The sequence below is a fragment of the Lampetra fluviatilis genome, chromosome 40 (assembly GCF_964198595.1).
Source record: "Lampetra fluviatilis chromosome 40, kcLamFluv1.1, whole genome shotgun sequence".
NCBI lineage: Eukaryota > Metazoa > Chordata > Hyperoartia > Petromyzontiformes > Petromyzontidae > Lampetra > Lampetra fluviatilis.
This window is the reverse complement of record NC_136314.1, coordinates 5,099,897-5,116,046: the sequence shown is the minus strand read 5'-3', so window position 1 is coordinate 5,116,046 and position 16,150 is coordinate 5,099,897. Positions and strand designations below refer to the sequence as shown.

General features: G+C 54.3%; 1 protein-coding gene across 2 annotated transcripts; it reads right to left on the bottom strand.

The window, feature by feature from the left end:
- Positions 1-2,802: 2,802 nt before the first annotated feature.
- Positions 2,803-15,695, bottom strand: LOC144946153 (biglycan-like). 2 transcript variants are annotated; one of them, XM_078874926.1, is made up of 8 exons: positions 15,551-15,695; positions 12,942-13,302; positions 11,820-11,932; positions 8,832-9,045; positions 7,172-7,285; positions 6,263-6,356; positions 5,769-5,907; positions 2,803-4,553 (listed from the first exon to the last, which is right to left on the bottom strand). In XM_078874926.1, exons 2-8 carry the CDS (start codon positions 13,291-13,293, stop codon positions 4,353-4,355), a joined length of 1,227 nt encoding a protein of 408 aa, XP_078731052.1. In that variant the 5' UTR covers positions 13,294-13,302; positions 15,551-15,695; the 3' UTR covers positions 2,803-4,352. The 2 variants fall into 2 exon arrangements, with proteins under 2 accessions (XP_078731052.1, XP_078731054.1); XM_078874928.1 differs by lacking the exon at positions 15,551-15,695 and adding an exon at positions 15,298-15,317.
- Positions 15,696-16,150: the final 455 nt, after the last annotated feature.

Genomic DNA, 16,150 nt, shown 5'->3' with positions numbered 1-16,150 from the left:
CGGGCCTTTGGGCCTGCGCTCACCAATTGTGTTTATATAAACAACAACAATCATCACGTGAATTTCGCCCTGCAAGTCGCCACGGCCTCTGCGCCACGTTCCATCCGGTGCATTGTGTTGCGGTGGACGTGCTCTGCTCCATTCTTCTGTTAGGCAGGCGCCGTGCCGCCTTGCGGTGTGCGCCTGACACAAAAGCGTGGCTTCCGATCCGCTCCGCGTTCCGTCTAAGCTTGCGCTCCACGCCGTGTTGTGTTGCGAGCTCTGCACGGTTGCACGGGGGACTTGCAGTGCCGGATTAAGCTCGTGCGGGGCCTGTAGCATATGATATAAAGGGACCCTACATAAAAAATAAAACACTTAAATATTAAAACACAATTTTTTTACTTGCACAATAAAGTAATTGTATTTTTTCATTGCTATACAGCCAGATAATACTGCAAATCGCTAACCTTAAACACCCAGTCGTTCATAGAAGTTGAAGGCGGTATAGTACTATAATAATAGAGCAAGTGCAGAATCACTGAACCGGAATTGATAGCTTGAAAGCCCATAGCATATGTAGCTACTTTTGCGACTGTGATCATCCGGCACTGGGGAGTTGTGGGGCACAGGAACAGGCACTGGGCAGCAAAGATCAAAACCCGAATAAGGAAAGTCCAGAAGTGGACGGTTGACAACCGGCATCTCTCACGCGTGGAGGTGCGCGCATGTGGAACAGAGGGGCGGCTGTGCTTCAATACGTGCAGGGCATGAGATGCAAACCCTGGTTCAGATGACATGGGATTTGTTTTGTTTTGGCTTTAATATAAAAGACAGATTTTGATTTGTGTTTACCGTAGTACTGTACTCTTTAATGTGGTTGTAGTAACGCGGGCAGCAGAAGGCAGTGAAGTCAAATCCGGGTTGCGCGTGAGATGCCCTCATGCAGCAGAGGAATTACAAAAGACCAAACAGCTGAGTACATCTCACAGCGCGACCCCTACATCACGTTTCGAACGTCGTCAGGGGAACTTTTTAACGCCGGCCACGAACCATTTGTGCGGTTTAACACACGGACCATAATTTGATTATGTTTTATTTTTATATTATTTTATTATTTCCCTTCTACGTGACTTTACCGAAAGAACCAAGAAGACACGGGACCATCATTTGCCAGGGGGCGGCCTGCCACATATTCGAACCGCGAACCACCCTGCAACGAGCTGCCAACGCGCTACCGATGGGCCGTGTTCAATCTGCAGTGCGTGCCGATCGCACACGCACGCACGCGCACGCCTTTAAAACTGTCACATTAAACGTTAATTTGTCCCCCGTGTAAAAACCAGATCCCGTGTCCTTCATTTTGTCGTCTAAAGTCGCCCTCTGGTGTCCCGACCTCTCGGCTGCAGCCGTCTCCCCAATCACAACGCGGCACGGAGTTGCCTTCCTGTCTGATGGACAACGGGGTTCCTTGTGAGCAGCTGCAACCAAGAACACCAGCGCATGTCACCATTCATATGTTTCTCAAATTGGCTCCAACCACCCCATACATTGGGATTTTCCGTGGGGGGCTAAAGACTGCCACCCACCAGAGTCTGCAATGTGAGGATGGGGGGCATACCCCCCCCCCCCCCCCGCTGCGCCCCTGCCAGTCCCCGCGTGGCCCAAGTGTCGTGGTGGTTGAATGGGGTCCGGAGGTCCCCCCCCCACCCCCTCCATTAGCACCGCATGTTTACATGGTCCCAGACTTAACACCATTGCCCTTCTCCTTCGGGGCATTCCAGCCCTGTGTGGGGGTCTGCGGGGTCCTTGAGATCTGCGGGGGTCTTCGTGTGGGGTCCATAGACCCTGCTTAGGGTCTGTGCCGTGGTCCGCGGAGGTGCCGGCCACAATTGCCGACTCACACAGAGTCTGCCGCCCCAGTGGCGCGCACCGCGTAAGTAAATCATCTCAAGCCTCCCGGACACCACGTGACTTCTTGTGTGACCGCCCCCAACTCTGAATCCCTCCCCTCTCATCTACACGACTCGAGTCCCCGCCCCCTGTGAAAACAGACGCTGCTCCTCCTCCGTGCAGCAGCGTCGAGGCCCCCATGTAGCCTCTCCCTCCTCGTCTCTCCTGACCCTGTGCTCCTGTTTCTCCGTTCCTTTCCCATTCTCTTCTCCTTTCCCACGCATCACCCCCCCCCCCCCCCGACTCTAATCCCCTTCCCGCGGAGCGCCGCCAACGCGTACAAACAGTCGCTGGTTGACGTCAAAGCGACAAATTCTTCTGGGACGAGGACACGGCGCAGAGCTTGTGGTGTAAGGGCCCTGCACCACCTCCCTGGTGTGCGTGGAACACGTTGGCGAAGTTGGCCGCCGACGTAAGTCCAGGAATCCGTCGCGGGTTCTGTGTCAGCTCCCGTGCATTTTAAAGGTAACGAGGTAAAGGCGGAGCCCTGCAATTACTTGTTCGCTACACTGCTAGCGGCAGTGGTTGGAGCCAAATCTTGAGAGTGGTATTTGGCCTACTCTTCCACACGTAAAGTGTTGTCTCACGGCATTGTTGATGACATTACAGGGTGGATCTTGGTGAAGAATTTGAGTTTCGTTTGAAGACTCTGGCAGCTTTACGGGAAAGGCATTTCCGCATCGCCTGTGGGATCCTTGGCATCAGTGGGGGGGGGGGGGGGGTCATCGTGGGGGTCCGTGGCTCCTCCCTGTCGGGGGAGGGGGGGTCATGCGTGGTCCTGGTGAGAGCCTGTAGGGCTCCTCGTGATACATGGTCCCACTTGGTTGGGGGAGGCCTGCCGGGCTGTGGTTGGACTCCCGGACAGTGAGGTTCATAAGCCACTTTTATTGAATGAATATGGAACAACGACATCGCGCGGCGGTACAGGGGGTCATCGGCTTTACGTGGATTTATAATAAATCTGTTATAACTCTACTCACACAAGCCCGCCCCCCCCTCTCCGCCCATATACCCCCATGATCACACGTTTCTTTGTATGCAGGTGTCTATGTATACAAGTGTGTACGGTGGGGAGCGGTACACATAGTGGTTAGCGCGCTGCGCTACGAACCCAGTGACCCGAGTTCGATTCCCGCTAACTGCCAACGTCGGTGACTCAGCCTTAAATGAGTACCTGGTGCGGTGTGTAAACATCGCCACTGGGGAGACAAAGGCGGCCGGAAGTGGTGCTGGCCACCCACCCCCTCGTGTGCCGTGTCGGCCTTCATAGGTGCTCGGTAACAGCACTTGCCCCTACAGTCTGTTAAGGCTATATGGGGAATCTTTGTATTTGTATATATTTGTATGCATACAGATGTGTGGATTGGAGTGGCAGGTGTACATATGTGTTCATCAGGACACGTACAGGTGTACTGATCTATGTGTATGTACAGGTGCTGGAAAGCATGTATGCAGGTGCGTTGACACGTGCGTGCAAGTTTGTACACATGCATGCACAAATGTTCAGAGGTGTGTGTGTGTGTAACACGGCTTCAACACTCAGTATTTCCCATCACCATCGTCATCCCCATCATCGTCATCATCACCAACATCACAACCATCATCTCCACTGTCACGTAATCACCAACTCACCCACCCAGACGCTCACCTGCTCCCCCTCACCTTCCTCTCCCCACCCTCACGTGCATCTGTGCCCCCTGCTCTCAACTGTTACGTGATCTGACCCGGGGTCCCAGGTGTGACCGTCGTCCAGAGACCCCGGGGATCATATCCCTCGTAGGTCCCAGGGCCCTTGGGGTAGGACGTACGGGTCCCCACGGCAGACCACAGGGTCCCCAAAATGGGGCTCCAACTCCTGGGGTCAGGATTTAATACCCTCTGTGCCACCGGCACCTGCAACCATAGCCGTGCCGGGGCCGTGTCGAGTCGGCCTGGTGCGGCTCAGGAAGTGCGAGGTTGTCTTTTCCACTGCGGAAGCCGAGCCGAGTCGTGCCACTGCCGTCGCACGCGATAAGCACGAGACATCAGCGCCTGCACGTTCGGCTGGACTAGATGGGACGCAGGGTACGCCGACAAGGATCAACCCCGCGCCTGGTGCTGCTTGGGGCACGAGCCTACGTTGGTATGTCTCGCGAGGCCAGCGTGGCACGGTTTGGTTCCGGTCGGGCTCGGGAAATCACCAGTGGGAAAAAAAAAAAAACCCGTACCGTGAGAGCCCCACGCTGGCTCGGCTGTGCCAGTGGAAAAGGGGTATTTGGGTCACGGGACGAGGTTCGGGGGGGGGGGGGGGGTGATGCTCGGGGTGGGACCTGCTTGCCTCCTGCGGTGGTTCTGGGATGGGTTTCCTGGGCCGTGGGCCCCCAGAGTGAGCCCCCCCCCGCCCTGCCCCCGCCGGCCCTCTGCGCCCCTCACCCCCACCTCTACTTGCGGAAATTCTGGCTGAACTGCACGGCAGAGCGGCTGGCCACGCAGCGGAAGGCAGAGGGCGGCACGTCCCAGTAGTTGACGGGGTTGTCGAACAGGGAGATGCCTGAGTAAAGGACTCGCTTGGGACTCGCGCCCTTGCTGCAGAAGTCGTCCGATTTCACAGCCGCGATCTTGTTGCTGTGCAGGTAGACCACCTGGCAGTGGAACAGGCGAGCACAAGGGAGCGAAATAGTGAAGGCGACAATACGCCACGCAAATAAGAAAATAAATTAGATTTTTACATGTTTTTGGGTGCATGCCACAGCACGCATAATTTCAGCAACATTGATTCAGTGAAAGAAAAACTCTGGACTGGTTTTTACAATTCATTATCTCATCAGGAGAGTCAGACTCGCTGGTGAACTGCCAGATGTTTATAGGCAAGACCGTGGGTCCGAGTTCGACGCAAAATTCTACAACACAACACAATCATATCGAGTGTCGTAGTGGGGAATGTAAGTCCCAACACAGATAAGCACACACTACGTCTCCTTCACATATCTGTCCCTCTGCGTGGGAAAGGAATGGAGAACCGGCTGCAAAAGATCAGGAGAGACAAGGAGAGGGAGGGAGAGGCATCACGACGGCCTTGACACTGCTGCACGGAGGAGGAGCAGCGTCTGTTTTCCCAGCGGGCGGGGAGAGGGGAGGGGCTCAGAGTGGGGGTGGACACGCACAAGTCACGTGGCTTACGGGAGCTGTTTTAGAGATGACGAGCAGCAGTAGGAGAAGACGTCACAGGTGAGATGGAGTGATGGAATTAGTTCAGGTCCTGGAAGGAGTGTTGCATCATATGATCACGAAAGATGGTTTTGGCTTTGCGAGGCCTTAATCCAGCAGTGGGTTGATCATGGCTGATGGTGATGATGGGTGAGGGCAGTGGTGGTTCTGGTTCACTGGGAGCCCACAGAATAAACAACTTTTGTGCCTCCTCCCAGCTTTTAAAATGTTAAACTCCGAGTGAGATGAGAGAAAAAATTTAGACAACAGCGATAGTGAGGTGAGAAAAGAGAGATTTAGACAAGATGGTGATGTGAGAGAGATGAGGGGTGAGGGAGTGGGAGGGTTGGTGGGTGAGCGGAGGGGTGAGGGTGTGGGAGGGTTGGTGAGTAAGCGGAGGGGTTAGGGTCTGGGAGGGTGGGTGAGCGGAGGGGTGAGGGTGTGGGAGGGTGGGTGAGTGGAGGGGTGAGGGTGTGGGAGGGTGGGTGAGTGGAGGGTTGAGGGTTTGGGAGGGTTGGTGAGTGAGCAGAGGGGTGAGAGTGTGTGAGGGTGGGTGAGCGGAGGGGTGAGGGTGGGTGAGCTGAGGGTTGAGGGTGTGGGAGGGTGGGTGAGCGGAGGGGTGAGGGTGAGGGTGGGTGGGTGAGACTCACCTGCAGGTGCTTGAGGAAGGCCAGGCCAGGGGGCACCTGCGTTAGGACGTTGCTGTCCAGGTGCAGCTCCCTCAGGTGTGGGCAGGTCTCCAGGCTTCCATTCTGAATCACCTTGATCTGGTTATAGCTCAAGCCCAACCTGCACGGTGCACACACGGGGAGAGATATCACTTCACACAGAGATACTCTCTCCACACAGATACTCCACACGGTATGATGTGTGGTTTAGTGTATGACGTGTGGTCTAGGAAATGATGTGTAGTCTAGTAAATCACACGTAAATCTTGACTTAAAGCTTTCGTGACTGCAGGCTTTCGTGACTGCAGGAAATCATATTCTTTGGGTCTTTCAGTAAAGTCACGTAGATAGGTGCTTTGAACCTATCTATGTGACTTTACCGAAAGACCCAAAGAATATGATTTCCTGCAGTCACGAAAGCTTTAAGTCAAGATATACGTGTGATTTGGTGCATGATGTGCGGTATGCGGTGGTACCGGTGAATGAGCGGGTATCGGATCAGATCCTCTTGCTCCAGAGCTGTGATCTGGTTGTGCTCCAAGTGCAGCTCCTGAATCGAGTTGGGCAGGTCTGAGGAGGGGCGGGGGGAGAGGAGACAGCGGAATGGGGGTCATGGGGTGGGTGGGAGACAGTGGGGGGGGGGTGACGGTGGGGGTTTGGCTGGGACAGTCCTGGCTTCAGGAAGTCTGCTACTAGTGTGCTGAAGCTTTCATAAAAAATTCAAATTGTCTCCGGTTTAAAATGTTCTGAACTCGTACACAACTCCTTATATGGGCACATGGCGGCGCTACCTTAGCAGCGGACGGAGCTACCTGCGTAGTGGGCGGGGCTACCTGAGTAGTAGGCGGGGCTACCTGCATAGTGGGCGGGGCTATCTGAGTAGTGGGCGGGGCTACCTGAGTAGTAGGCGGGGCTACCTGAGTAGTAGGCGGGGCTACCTGCATAGTGGGCGGGGCTACCTGAGTAGTGGGCGGGGCTACCTGCGTAGTGGGCGGGGCTACCTGTGTAGTGTGTGGGGCTACCGTAGTGGGCGGGGCTACCTGAGTAGTGGGCGGGGCTACCTGAGTAGTGGGCGGGGCTACCTGAGTAGTGGGCGGGGCTACCTGAGTAGTGGGCGGGGCTACCTGTGTAGTGGGTGGGGCTACCGTAGTGGGCGGGGCTACCTGCGTAGTGGGCGGGGCTACCCGAGTAGTGGGTGGGGCCTATAGGCAGTGAGCGGCATCAGACTCAGGAGGAGCGACGAGGCCTCCCCCCCCCCTCCAGTGGAGGCACTGAGGGAGGCAGTGAGGGAGGCAGTGAGAGAGGGAGGGGGGCTGCGGGCTCACTGCTGAGTGTCCCCCCATCCACATCATGCTGAGCCTGGCGAGACGCGAGGCGGCGCTCACCTTTGGGGATGCGCGCGAGCTTCGAGTCGGACACGCGCACGTACACGAGGCGCTCCAGTCCCTCGAAGGCCCCCACCTCGATCCCTGTAGACTGCAGGGGGTTCCCTCCCATCTCTGCCAAAGGGGAAGGGGTGCGGGGATAAAGGTCGGAAGAGGTCAGGGCCAGAGTAGGTGGGAGGGGGTGGGGGGGCCCGAGGGGTGGGAGTGTACGGGAGGGGCCAATGCGAAATACAGGCGAGACCCAGGTGAGATCAAGGTGAGACCCAGGTGATGTGTGAGATCCATTAGAGATCAAGGTGAGACCCAGGTGATGTGTGAGATCCAGCTGAGATCAAGGTGAGATCAAGGTGAAACCCAGGTGATGTGTGAGATCCATTAGAGATCAAGGTGAGACCCAGGTGATGTGTGAGATCCAGCTGAGATCAAGGTGAGACCCAGGTGATGTGTGAGATCCAGCTGAGATCAAGGTGAGACCCAGGTGATGTGTGAGATCCAGCTGAGATCAAGGTGAGACCCAGGTGATGTGTGAGATCCATTAGAGATCAAGGTGAGACCCAGGTGATGTGTGAGATCCGGCTGAGATCAAGGTGAGACCCAGGTGATGTGTGAGATCCAGCTGAGATCAAGGTGAGACCCAGGTGATGTGTGAGATCCAGCTGAGATCAAGGTGAGACCCAGGTGATGTGTGAGATCCAGCTGAGATCAAGGTGAGATCAAGGTGAGACCCAGGTGATGTGTGAGATCCATTAGAGATCAAGGTGAGACCCAGGTGATGTGTGAGATCCAGCTGAGATCAAGGTGAGACCCAGGTGATGTGTGAGATCCAGCTGAGATCAAGGTGAGACCCAGGTGATGTGTGAGATCCAGCCCAGATCAAGGTGAGACCCATGTGATGTGTGAGATCCAGCTGAGATCAAGGTGAGACCCAGGTGATGTGTGAGATCCGGCTGAGATCAAGGTGAGGCCCAGGTCGCTGGTGAGATGCAGGTCATTTGCAGGTGAGTAAGGTACAGGTGGAGTTCAGGTGAGGTTCAGGTGAAGTGCGTTTTACAGGTGCGATCTCAGTGACATCGAATAAAGGTGGGGTTCATGTGAGGAGGCAGGAGATGCGGGTGTGGAGCAGCGAATGAGGGAGCAGCTGAGAGGTGAGGAGCAGGAGAGAGGTGAGGTTTCATGTGAGGAGCACGTGAGATGATGGTGAGGAGGTGAAGGCGACTCTATACCACACATCCTACACTCGACCAGGATGGCCAAACTCCCATCATGGCATCAAGGAGGGTGCTGTACCTTGGCTCGCCAGGAGAAGGCGGTACAGCAAAATGCGGACTAATATCACCTGTCCCTTGTGTATGGGATCCAGTGTTGCCCCCTCGCACACGTGGGGCTTCTCCAGGTGCTCGCACGTGTGTACACATTCATTGGCTGAAAACGTCTTCATATCTAGAAGACCGCAGAGCTTGGGGCGATCACCGACAGCGCCGGCTCCGACCGGCTGGCTGTTGTTGCTGCTGCCTTCATCCCCGCCTCTGGTCCCTCGGCGAGTGTGGGAGATGTGATTTGCACGAGCTACAACGACGCTGCTTTGTAAAAAAGAAACCCAAGAGAGGTAGGTGAGGAGCGTGTGTGGAGCGGGGGAGGAGGAGGAGGAGCGAGGCCTCACCGAGCGCGTGGAGTCTCTTCATGCCGGAGAACGCGTCCTTGGGGATCTTCTTGATGTTGTTTTCGTGGATGCGGAGCTCCACCAGGGAGGGCGGCATGGAGCCGGGCACCTCGGTCAACTGGTTGTGCGAGATGTACAGCTTGTCCAGGCTCGAGAGCGGCGCAAACGCCTTGGGGTGCACCTTGCTGATGAGGTTGTTCACCAGGTACAGCGCCTACGGGCAGGAGGAAGGGGAGAAAGTGTGGGACGGCCCCGATTGCTCGATTACTCACTGCGATGCGGAGGTTCACATTCTCAAGCTGATTGTGTTTGACACCAGTGGAGAACTCATAGAGACCTACAGGATGGAGACGTCTCATTTGCAAGAGTGAGCTGAGGCATCAGGCTACTGCCAATGGGAGGGCAACGATTGCTGCTGCTGCTGCTACTGCTGCGTGTGTGTGTGATCCCAAATGGGAAATTTGCGGTGTCATATTTTTTGAGATGGAAAATCTGGGACCATGACGCCGACAACGCAATGGCCGACTCCTCGTTTCGAATGACGTCATGGGGATCTTTAACGTCCACTGCGAGTAAAGCAGCATCACGGTCAATGCCACTCAACCGCAGTACTAACCAGGGAGGCCGCTAGATTCGAATTGCGACTCTCTGCAACAATGGCGAACGCAAACCTGTCAACCCATACGGTTTACCCCGTATTCTTGTACAGGGAAATAGAGTTCTCAGGTCCATACGGCGTACAGCCGTTTCAATACGGGCAATACAATGGTTGTGTCTATTTGTCTGTGTTTCTCCCTTGTGATGGCACTTTGTAGGATGAACGTTGAGATGTATAAGGGCACGGGGTGACCAATACGTTTAACACGTAGGCTTTCGCAACCAATATCATCCATAATAGAGGTTTTTTTGGGTTAGATCGCGTAAATATATAAATTTATTTCTTTGCTCGATGAATGAGCGTCTTCATAAGAGCAGATTTCTGTGCGGGGTGATGGTGTGGTTTAGATATGTGGATGACACATTGGTGGTCTGGCCACATGGCAAAGATACACTGAACGCATTTCTAAATCATCTCAACTCGCAAAACCCATCCATCCAGTTCACCATGGAAGTGGAAGCTGACAGAAATCTGCTCTTATCAAGACGCTCATTCATCGAGCAAAGAAAGTGTGGTGACAGTCTGAGAAGTGAAATTCAACATGTTAAAGAAGTGCTGCAAATTAACGGTTACAATGATGCACAAATCAACAGGGCATTGAATACCAAAACCAAATCAAATAACAAGAGCATTGAAACTGGCCAAGTAGTCAAACGATCAAAATACCGTACATTGCGGGAGTAACTGATAAACTAGCCAGATGTTTGGAAAAACAAAACGTCCGAGTCAGATTTTGTACGGTACATAAAATACAGAATTAAATATCTGGTACAAAATATGTATTACCGAAGCTATCAACAGAAGGTGTGTACAGGATTAACTGCACGTGTGGTCAACGTTATGTTGGGCAAACAGGACGAATGTTCAGCACGAGACTAAAAGAACATCAGAGAAATATTAAATTCTCCCAAATGCAACTGTCAGCAGCAGGAGAATACGCGTGCCAACAAGGACACTCAATTGATTTTGATGATGTTGAAGTTTGTGCAAAACTAGCTACTACTGGCCAAGACTAATTAGAGAATCTATCGAAATTGAAAGAAATAAAAAAAACTTTAACCATTCGGATAGCTACCGTCTTAGTGCTGCATGGAAGCGAATAATCAAATAATACATTATTTAAATGCATGCCTACAAAGGGCAGCGTACTTCAGTAGGGATTACCGTTGGTCGGGCTATTTTAATAAACACAATAGACAGGAAGGACAAGTAGAAAGTGCTCGCATAATGCACATGCATCATGTACGCTACTTCAGTACCCCCCCCCCATCACTGTGCAAGAGCGCAGAAGGGTGGTCAACACATCTACGCCTCGATATAAGGAACGAAACAGTAAGACTTCTCCACAAATCTGGCTGTCGCCTGATGAAGCTAGTTGTAATTACTGGCGAAACGTCGTACTCAGATTGTAAATGTTGTTAGTGCTGTACTAGTGACGAATTGGCCACGTTCTGTTTACGTGACACACCTTACTAGTTGGCTGTGTCGGGTGGTGGCGGGTTTTAACGACACATTTATATATTTACGCGATCTAACCCAAAAAAACCTCTATTATGGATGAGCAATACGGTCTGAATTGGTCTGTAATAAGGTAGGGCCGTGTTGAGTGCGGGAAGGGTGGGCAGTGGTGGCAGTCATGTTGGTAGGTGGTGGTGAAGTGGTTGGTGGTGGCGGCTGTGTAGATGGTTGTGGTGTCGCGATGGAGGTAGGGATTGTGATGGCGGTGGTTATGGTGATGATGGCAATGACCGTGTGGTGAGCACAGCGAGGTTAACAATGCGGTTTCAAGAGCCTCGGATATTTAAGCCTCCTCCCAAAAAATAAAGTGACCGTATATTCGATATTGCTCCATAATGGTTGAAAAGCTACGTTATAATCCTGTAGCACTGCCATCCCTCCTGGAGGTAGATTGTCCATTAAAGCCGTTGTATCGCTTGTGTGCATCGCTAGCAGTAATGTGACAAAACTGAACAAAGTCTTGCTCAGCTTTGGCCTCGGTGCGGTTGTGGTTGCCGTGTTTGTCGTGATGCGCGTGGTGGTTGTGTGGCTGCGATGTTCATCATGTCGTGGTCGCTGTTGTGTTTTTTTTTTAAATCGTGGTTGTGGAGTTCAGTGTTGGTTCTGTGGTTGTGGCGGTTGCATAGTTGTGTGTGCTATGTGGTTGTGATGATGCAATGACTTTTATGTGGTTACAATGTGCAGTTTTTGTCTCTGTGTTTATGGTGGCTGTGATGCTTGCGTTGGTTGTGATCATCATGACGTTCGTAGTAGTTGGTGGCTGTGGTGGATGTCGTGGTTGTGCTGGGCATGTTGTTGTTGGAGACACTTGCATAGAGTTTATTGAGGCCCTTGAAGTCGTCCTGCTTGATCTCCGTGATCTTGTTGTTCTGCAGATCGAGGAGGCGGGCGTCTTTGGGGATGGCCTGGGGCACAGCGACGAGGCCTGGAGGGAGGTGGCGGCAGAACAGACACAGGGCCCACGTTAGGTAGGTCTCATCTCCCTCTGCTCCCTGCGGCTAGAGCCAGGGGGAGGGCAGTGAGGGATTCATAATGACGACGGTACATTCTCATGTCGATCTCCCCTCCTCCTGCCTCGTGAGATATTCTTATTCTTCCCATGACACGTCCTGGAGACCCTATCCCTGGCCTGAGGTGTGGAGGCTTCAACTTGGCCCGCCCCTGCCGTGGATTCGTTGTCTTCGTCGCGAGGCCCACGTGCCACTGACGGCCCCTGGTGGCCTTCCGTGCGGCCCCTGATGTGCCCCCCCCCCCCCGACAATACACAAAAGGTGACCCCCCCCCCTATCATCACCATCGTGGTGCTGTCAAACCCCCAATGGTTTCAAATGTGGCGGCCCTCACACTGATGATGCCTTCTCGGCAAAAGTGCCCCCCCGCCCCACCCTCTGAAAGTTAGCGGAGAACAGCGCTCGTGGCCCTCAGGCCGGTCGCCAGGGTAACGAGGCCGTCGCTGCGGATCACCAGCCACGTGCAGCCAAGCGATGGGCTTCAAGGAGATGTGACGTCAACATGACCCAATACCCTCACCCGACACCCTCACCCAATACCCCTCACCCAATACCCCTCACCCAATACCCTCACCCAATACCCCTCACCCAATACCCCTCACCCAATACCCCTCACCCAATACCCCTCACCCGACACCCTCACCCAATACCCCTCACCCAATACCCCTCACCCAATACCCTCACCCAATACCCCTCACCCGACACCCTCACCCAATACCCCTCACCCAATACCCCTCACCCAATACCCCTCACCCAATACCCCTCACCCAATACCCCTCACCCAATACCCCTCACCCAATACCCCTCACCCGACACCCTCACCCTCACTCTCTCACCGCACGCGCTCACCCAACACCCTGACGATCCCTCAACAATTCTAACTCTCACCGCCCCCTTCCTCCTCCTCACCACCCCCCCCCTCACCCAGGTCGGAGCACTGCACGACGCGCGCGCTGCACTGGCACCCGAAGGGGCAGCTCGCGTCGGGAGGCGGCGGTGGCGGCGGCGGCAGCGGCGGGGTGGCGGGCCCGCGTCCCGGCGGCTTCCTGGCGCCGGGCACTTTGGGGTGGTCCACTGCGGGCAGCTTGGGAGACGCGGCCGGGACCGCAGAGTCGTCTCCCGAGAACTCGACGGCGTCGTCGGCCATCATGAAGTCGGTGAAGAACTGGCGCTGGGCGAACGGTTTGGAGGAGGTGGCCGCGGCCACCGACGAGGAGATGGAGGGGGAGGAGAGGGCGCAGACGAGGAGCAAAGCGCACACGCACAGCGCGGCCATGCTGGGGAGCTGTGGTGGTGTGGGGGGTGAGGGGGGTGAGGGGGGGAGTTAGAGGTGTCACGCGGGGGGGGGGGGGCAGACACAGGTGTTACAGGTGTAACACAAGTGTAACACAGGTTAACACAGGTGTTACACAGGTGTGACAGGTGTCACAGGTGTAACACAGGTGTAACACAGGTGTAACACAGGTGTTACAAGTGTAACACAGGTGTCACAGGTTAACACAGGTGTTACAGGTGTCACAGGTGTTACAGGTGTAACACAGGTGTAACACAGGTGTAACACAGGTGTTACAAGTGTAACACAGGTGTCACAGGTTAACACAGGTGTTACAGGTGTCACAGGTGTTCCAGGTGTAACACAGGTGTAACACAGGTGTAACACAGGTGTTACAGGTGTAACACAGGTGTTACAGGTGTCACAGGTGTTACAGGTGTCACAGGTGTTACAGGTATTACAGGTGTAACACAGGTGTTACAGGTTAACACAGGTGTTACAGGTGTCACAGGTGTTACAGGTTAACACAGGTGTTACAGGTGTAACACAGGTGTGACAGGTGTCACAGGTGTTACAGGTGTAACACAGGTGTAACACAGGTGTTACAGGTGTAACACAGGTATTACATGTGTAACACAGGTGTCACAGGTGTTACAGGTGTCACAGGTGTCACAGGTTAACACAGGTGTAACACAGGTGTTACAGGTTAACACAGATGTAACACAGGTGTTACAGGTTAACACAGGTGTTACAGGTTAACACAGGTGTTATAGGTGTTACAGGTTAACACAGGTGTCACAGGTGTAACACAGGTTAACACAGGTGTTACAGGTGTAACACAGGTGTCACAAGTGTTACAGGTTAACACAGGTGTCACAGGTTAACACAGGTGTTACACAGGTGTTACAGGTTAACACAGGTGTCACGGGTTAACACAGGTGTCACAGGTTAACACAGGTGTTACACAGGTGTTACAGGTTAACACAGGTGTCACGGGTTAACACAGGTTAACACAGGTGTTACAGGTTAACACAGGTGTTACAGGTTAACACAGGTGTTACGTGTTACGCGCAGGCGTTATACACACAGGTGTCACACACACACACAGTGGGACACACACAGGTGACACACACACAGGTGTGACACACACACAGGTGTGACACACACAGGTGACACACACACAGGTGTGACACACACACACAGGTGTGACACACACACAGGTGTGACACACACACAGGTGTGACACACACAGGTGACACACACACAGGTGTGACACACACACACAGGTGACACACACACACAGGTGTCACACACACACAGGTGTGACACACACAGGTGACACACACACAGGTGTGACACACACACACAGGTGTGACACACACACAGGTGTGACACACACACAGGTGTGACACACACACAGGTGTCACACACACACAGGTGTGACACACACAGGTGACACACACACAGGTGTGACACACACACACAGGTGTGACACACACACAGGTGTGACACACACACAGGTGTGACACACACAGGTGACACACACACACAGGTGTGACACACACACAGGTGACACACACACACAGTGTCACACACACAGGTGACACACACACACAGTGTCACACACAAAGATCCCCCGTATAGCCTTAAGAGACTGTAGGGGCAAGTGCTGTTAGCGAGCACCTATGAAGGCCGGAATGAACACGAGGGGGTGGGTGGCCAGCACCACGCTATGAACCCGGCAACCCGAGCTCGATTCCCGCTTACGGCCAACACCAGTGACGATTATCTGAACCGGTCCTGGGCCTTCCCTAGGTCGACTCAGCCTCAAATGAGTACCTGGTGAGGTGTGTAAACATCACCACTAGGAAGACAAAGGCGGTCGGGCGTGGTGCTGGCCACCCACCCCCTCGTGTGCCGTGCTGGCCTTCATAGGTGCTCGCTAACAGCACTTGCCCCTACAGTCTGTTAAGGCTATACGGGGGATCTCTTATCTTTGTGTCTCACCTGTGAGTGAGATCTGTGCGTGAGTGTGTCACACCTGTGTATGTGTGTGTGTCACACCTGTGTGTGTGTGTCACACCTGTGTGAGTGTGTGTGAGTGTCTCACCTGTGAGTGAGATCTGTGCGTGAGTGTGTGTGACACTGTGTGTGTGTCTCACCTGTGAGTGTGTGTGTCTCACCTGTGAGTGAGATCTGTGCGTGAGTGTGTGTGACACTGTGTGTGTGTCTCACCTGTGAGTGTGTGTGTGTGTCTCACCTGTGAGTGAGATCTGTGCGTGAGTGCTGGACGGGAGTTGGGGTGGAGACGCCTTCGCTTTGCCGCCCGAGTCTCTGACTGTGGCCGCCGGAGAGAACGGAGCGGATGGTGGAGGGAGGGGGAGGGAGGGGGGGAGGGGAAGGGAGGGGGAGGGAGGGAGCGAGGGAGGGGGAGGGAGGGAGGGAGGGAGGGGGGGAGGGAGGGATAGATGGGGTTGTGGGGGGAATAGGGGTCTGACTCAGACCCCTATTCGCAGCTTTTGGGCTGGGGGGGTCCCTGGAGAAAGGGGTAGGCGGAGAGGGTTGGGGTGTAAGGGGGGGGGGATGGTTGAGGGGAAGGGGGAGATTTTGGGGTTGGTGGGGAGGTAGAGAGGGGGGGTAGGGGAGGGAAACGGGCGGGAGATGTGGGGTGAGGTGACGGGTGAGCAAAAGGGAGGTGGAGTGTGTCGCCAAGTGGGGGTACGTGTCGGTGTGTGTGTGTCGGTGTGTGTGTGTCGGTGTGTGTGTGTCGGTGCGTGTGTAGGAACTCGCTCACAGCACTTGCCCCAAAAGTATGTTAAGGCTATGCAGCTGATCTTTGTCTTTGTGTAGGTGCGTGGGT

What these genes read in the sequence shown, in the direction of transcription:
- LOC144946153 (XM_078874926.1), bottom strand. Translation starts at nt 13,293, where the DNA reads ATGGCCGCGCTGTGCGTGTGCGCTTTGCTCCTCGTCTGCGCCCTCTCC. An exon ending in CGTGCAGTGCTCCGACCTGG is followed by an intron (nt 11,933 to 12,941) that starts GTGAGGGGGGGG and finishes ACCTCCCTCCAG; the next exon opens with GCCTCGTCGCTGTGCCCCAG. An exon ending in CGATACCCGCTCATTCACCG is followed by an intron (nt 5,908 to 6,262) that starts GTACCACCGCAT and finishes TGCACCGTGCAG; the next exon opens with GTTGGGCTTGAGCTATAACC.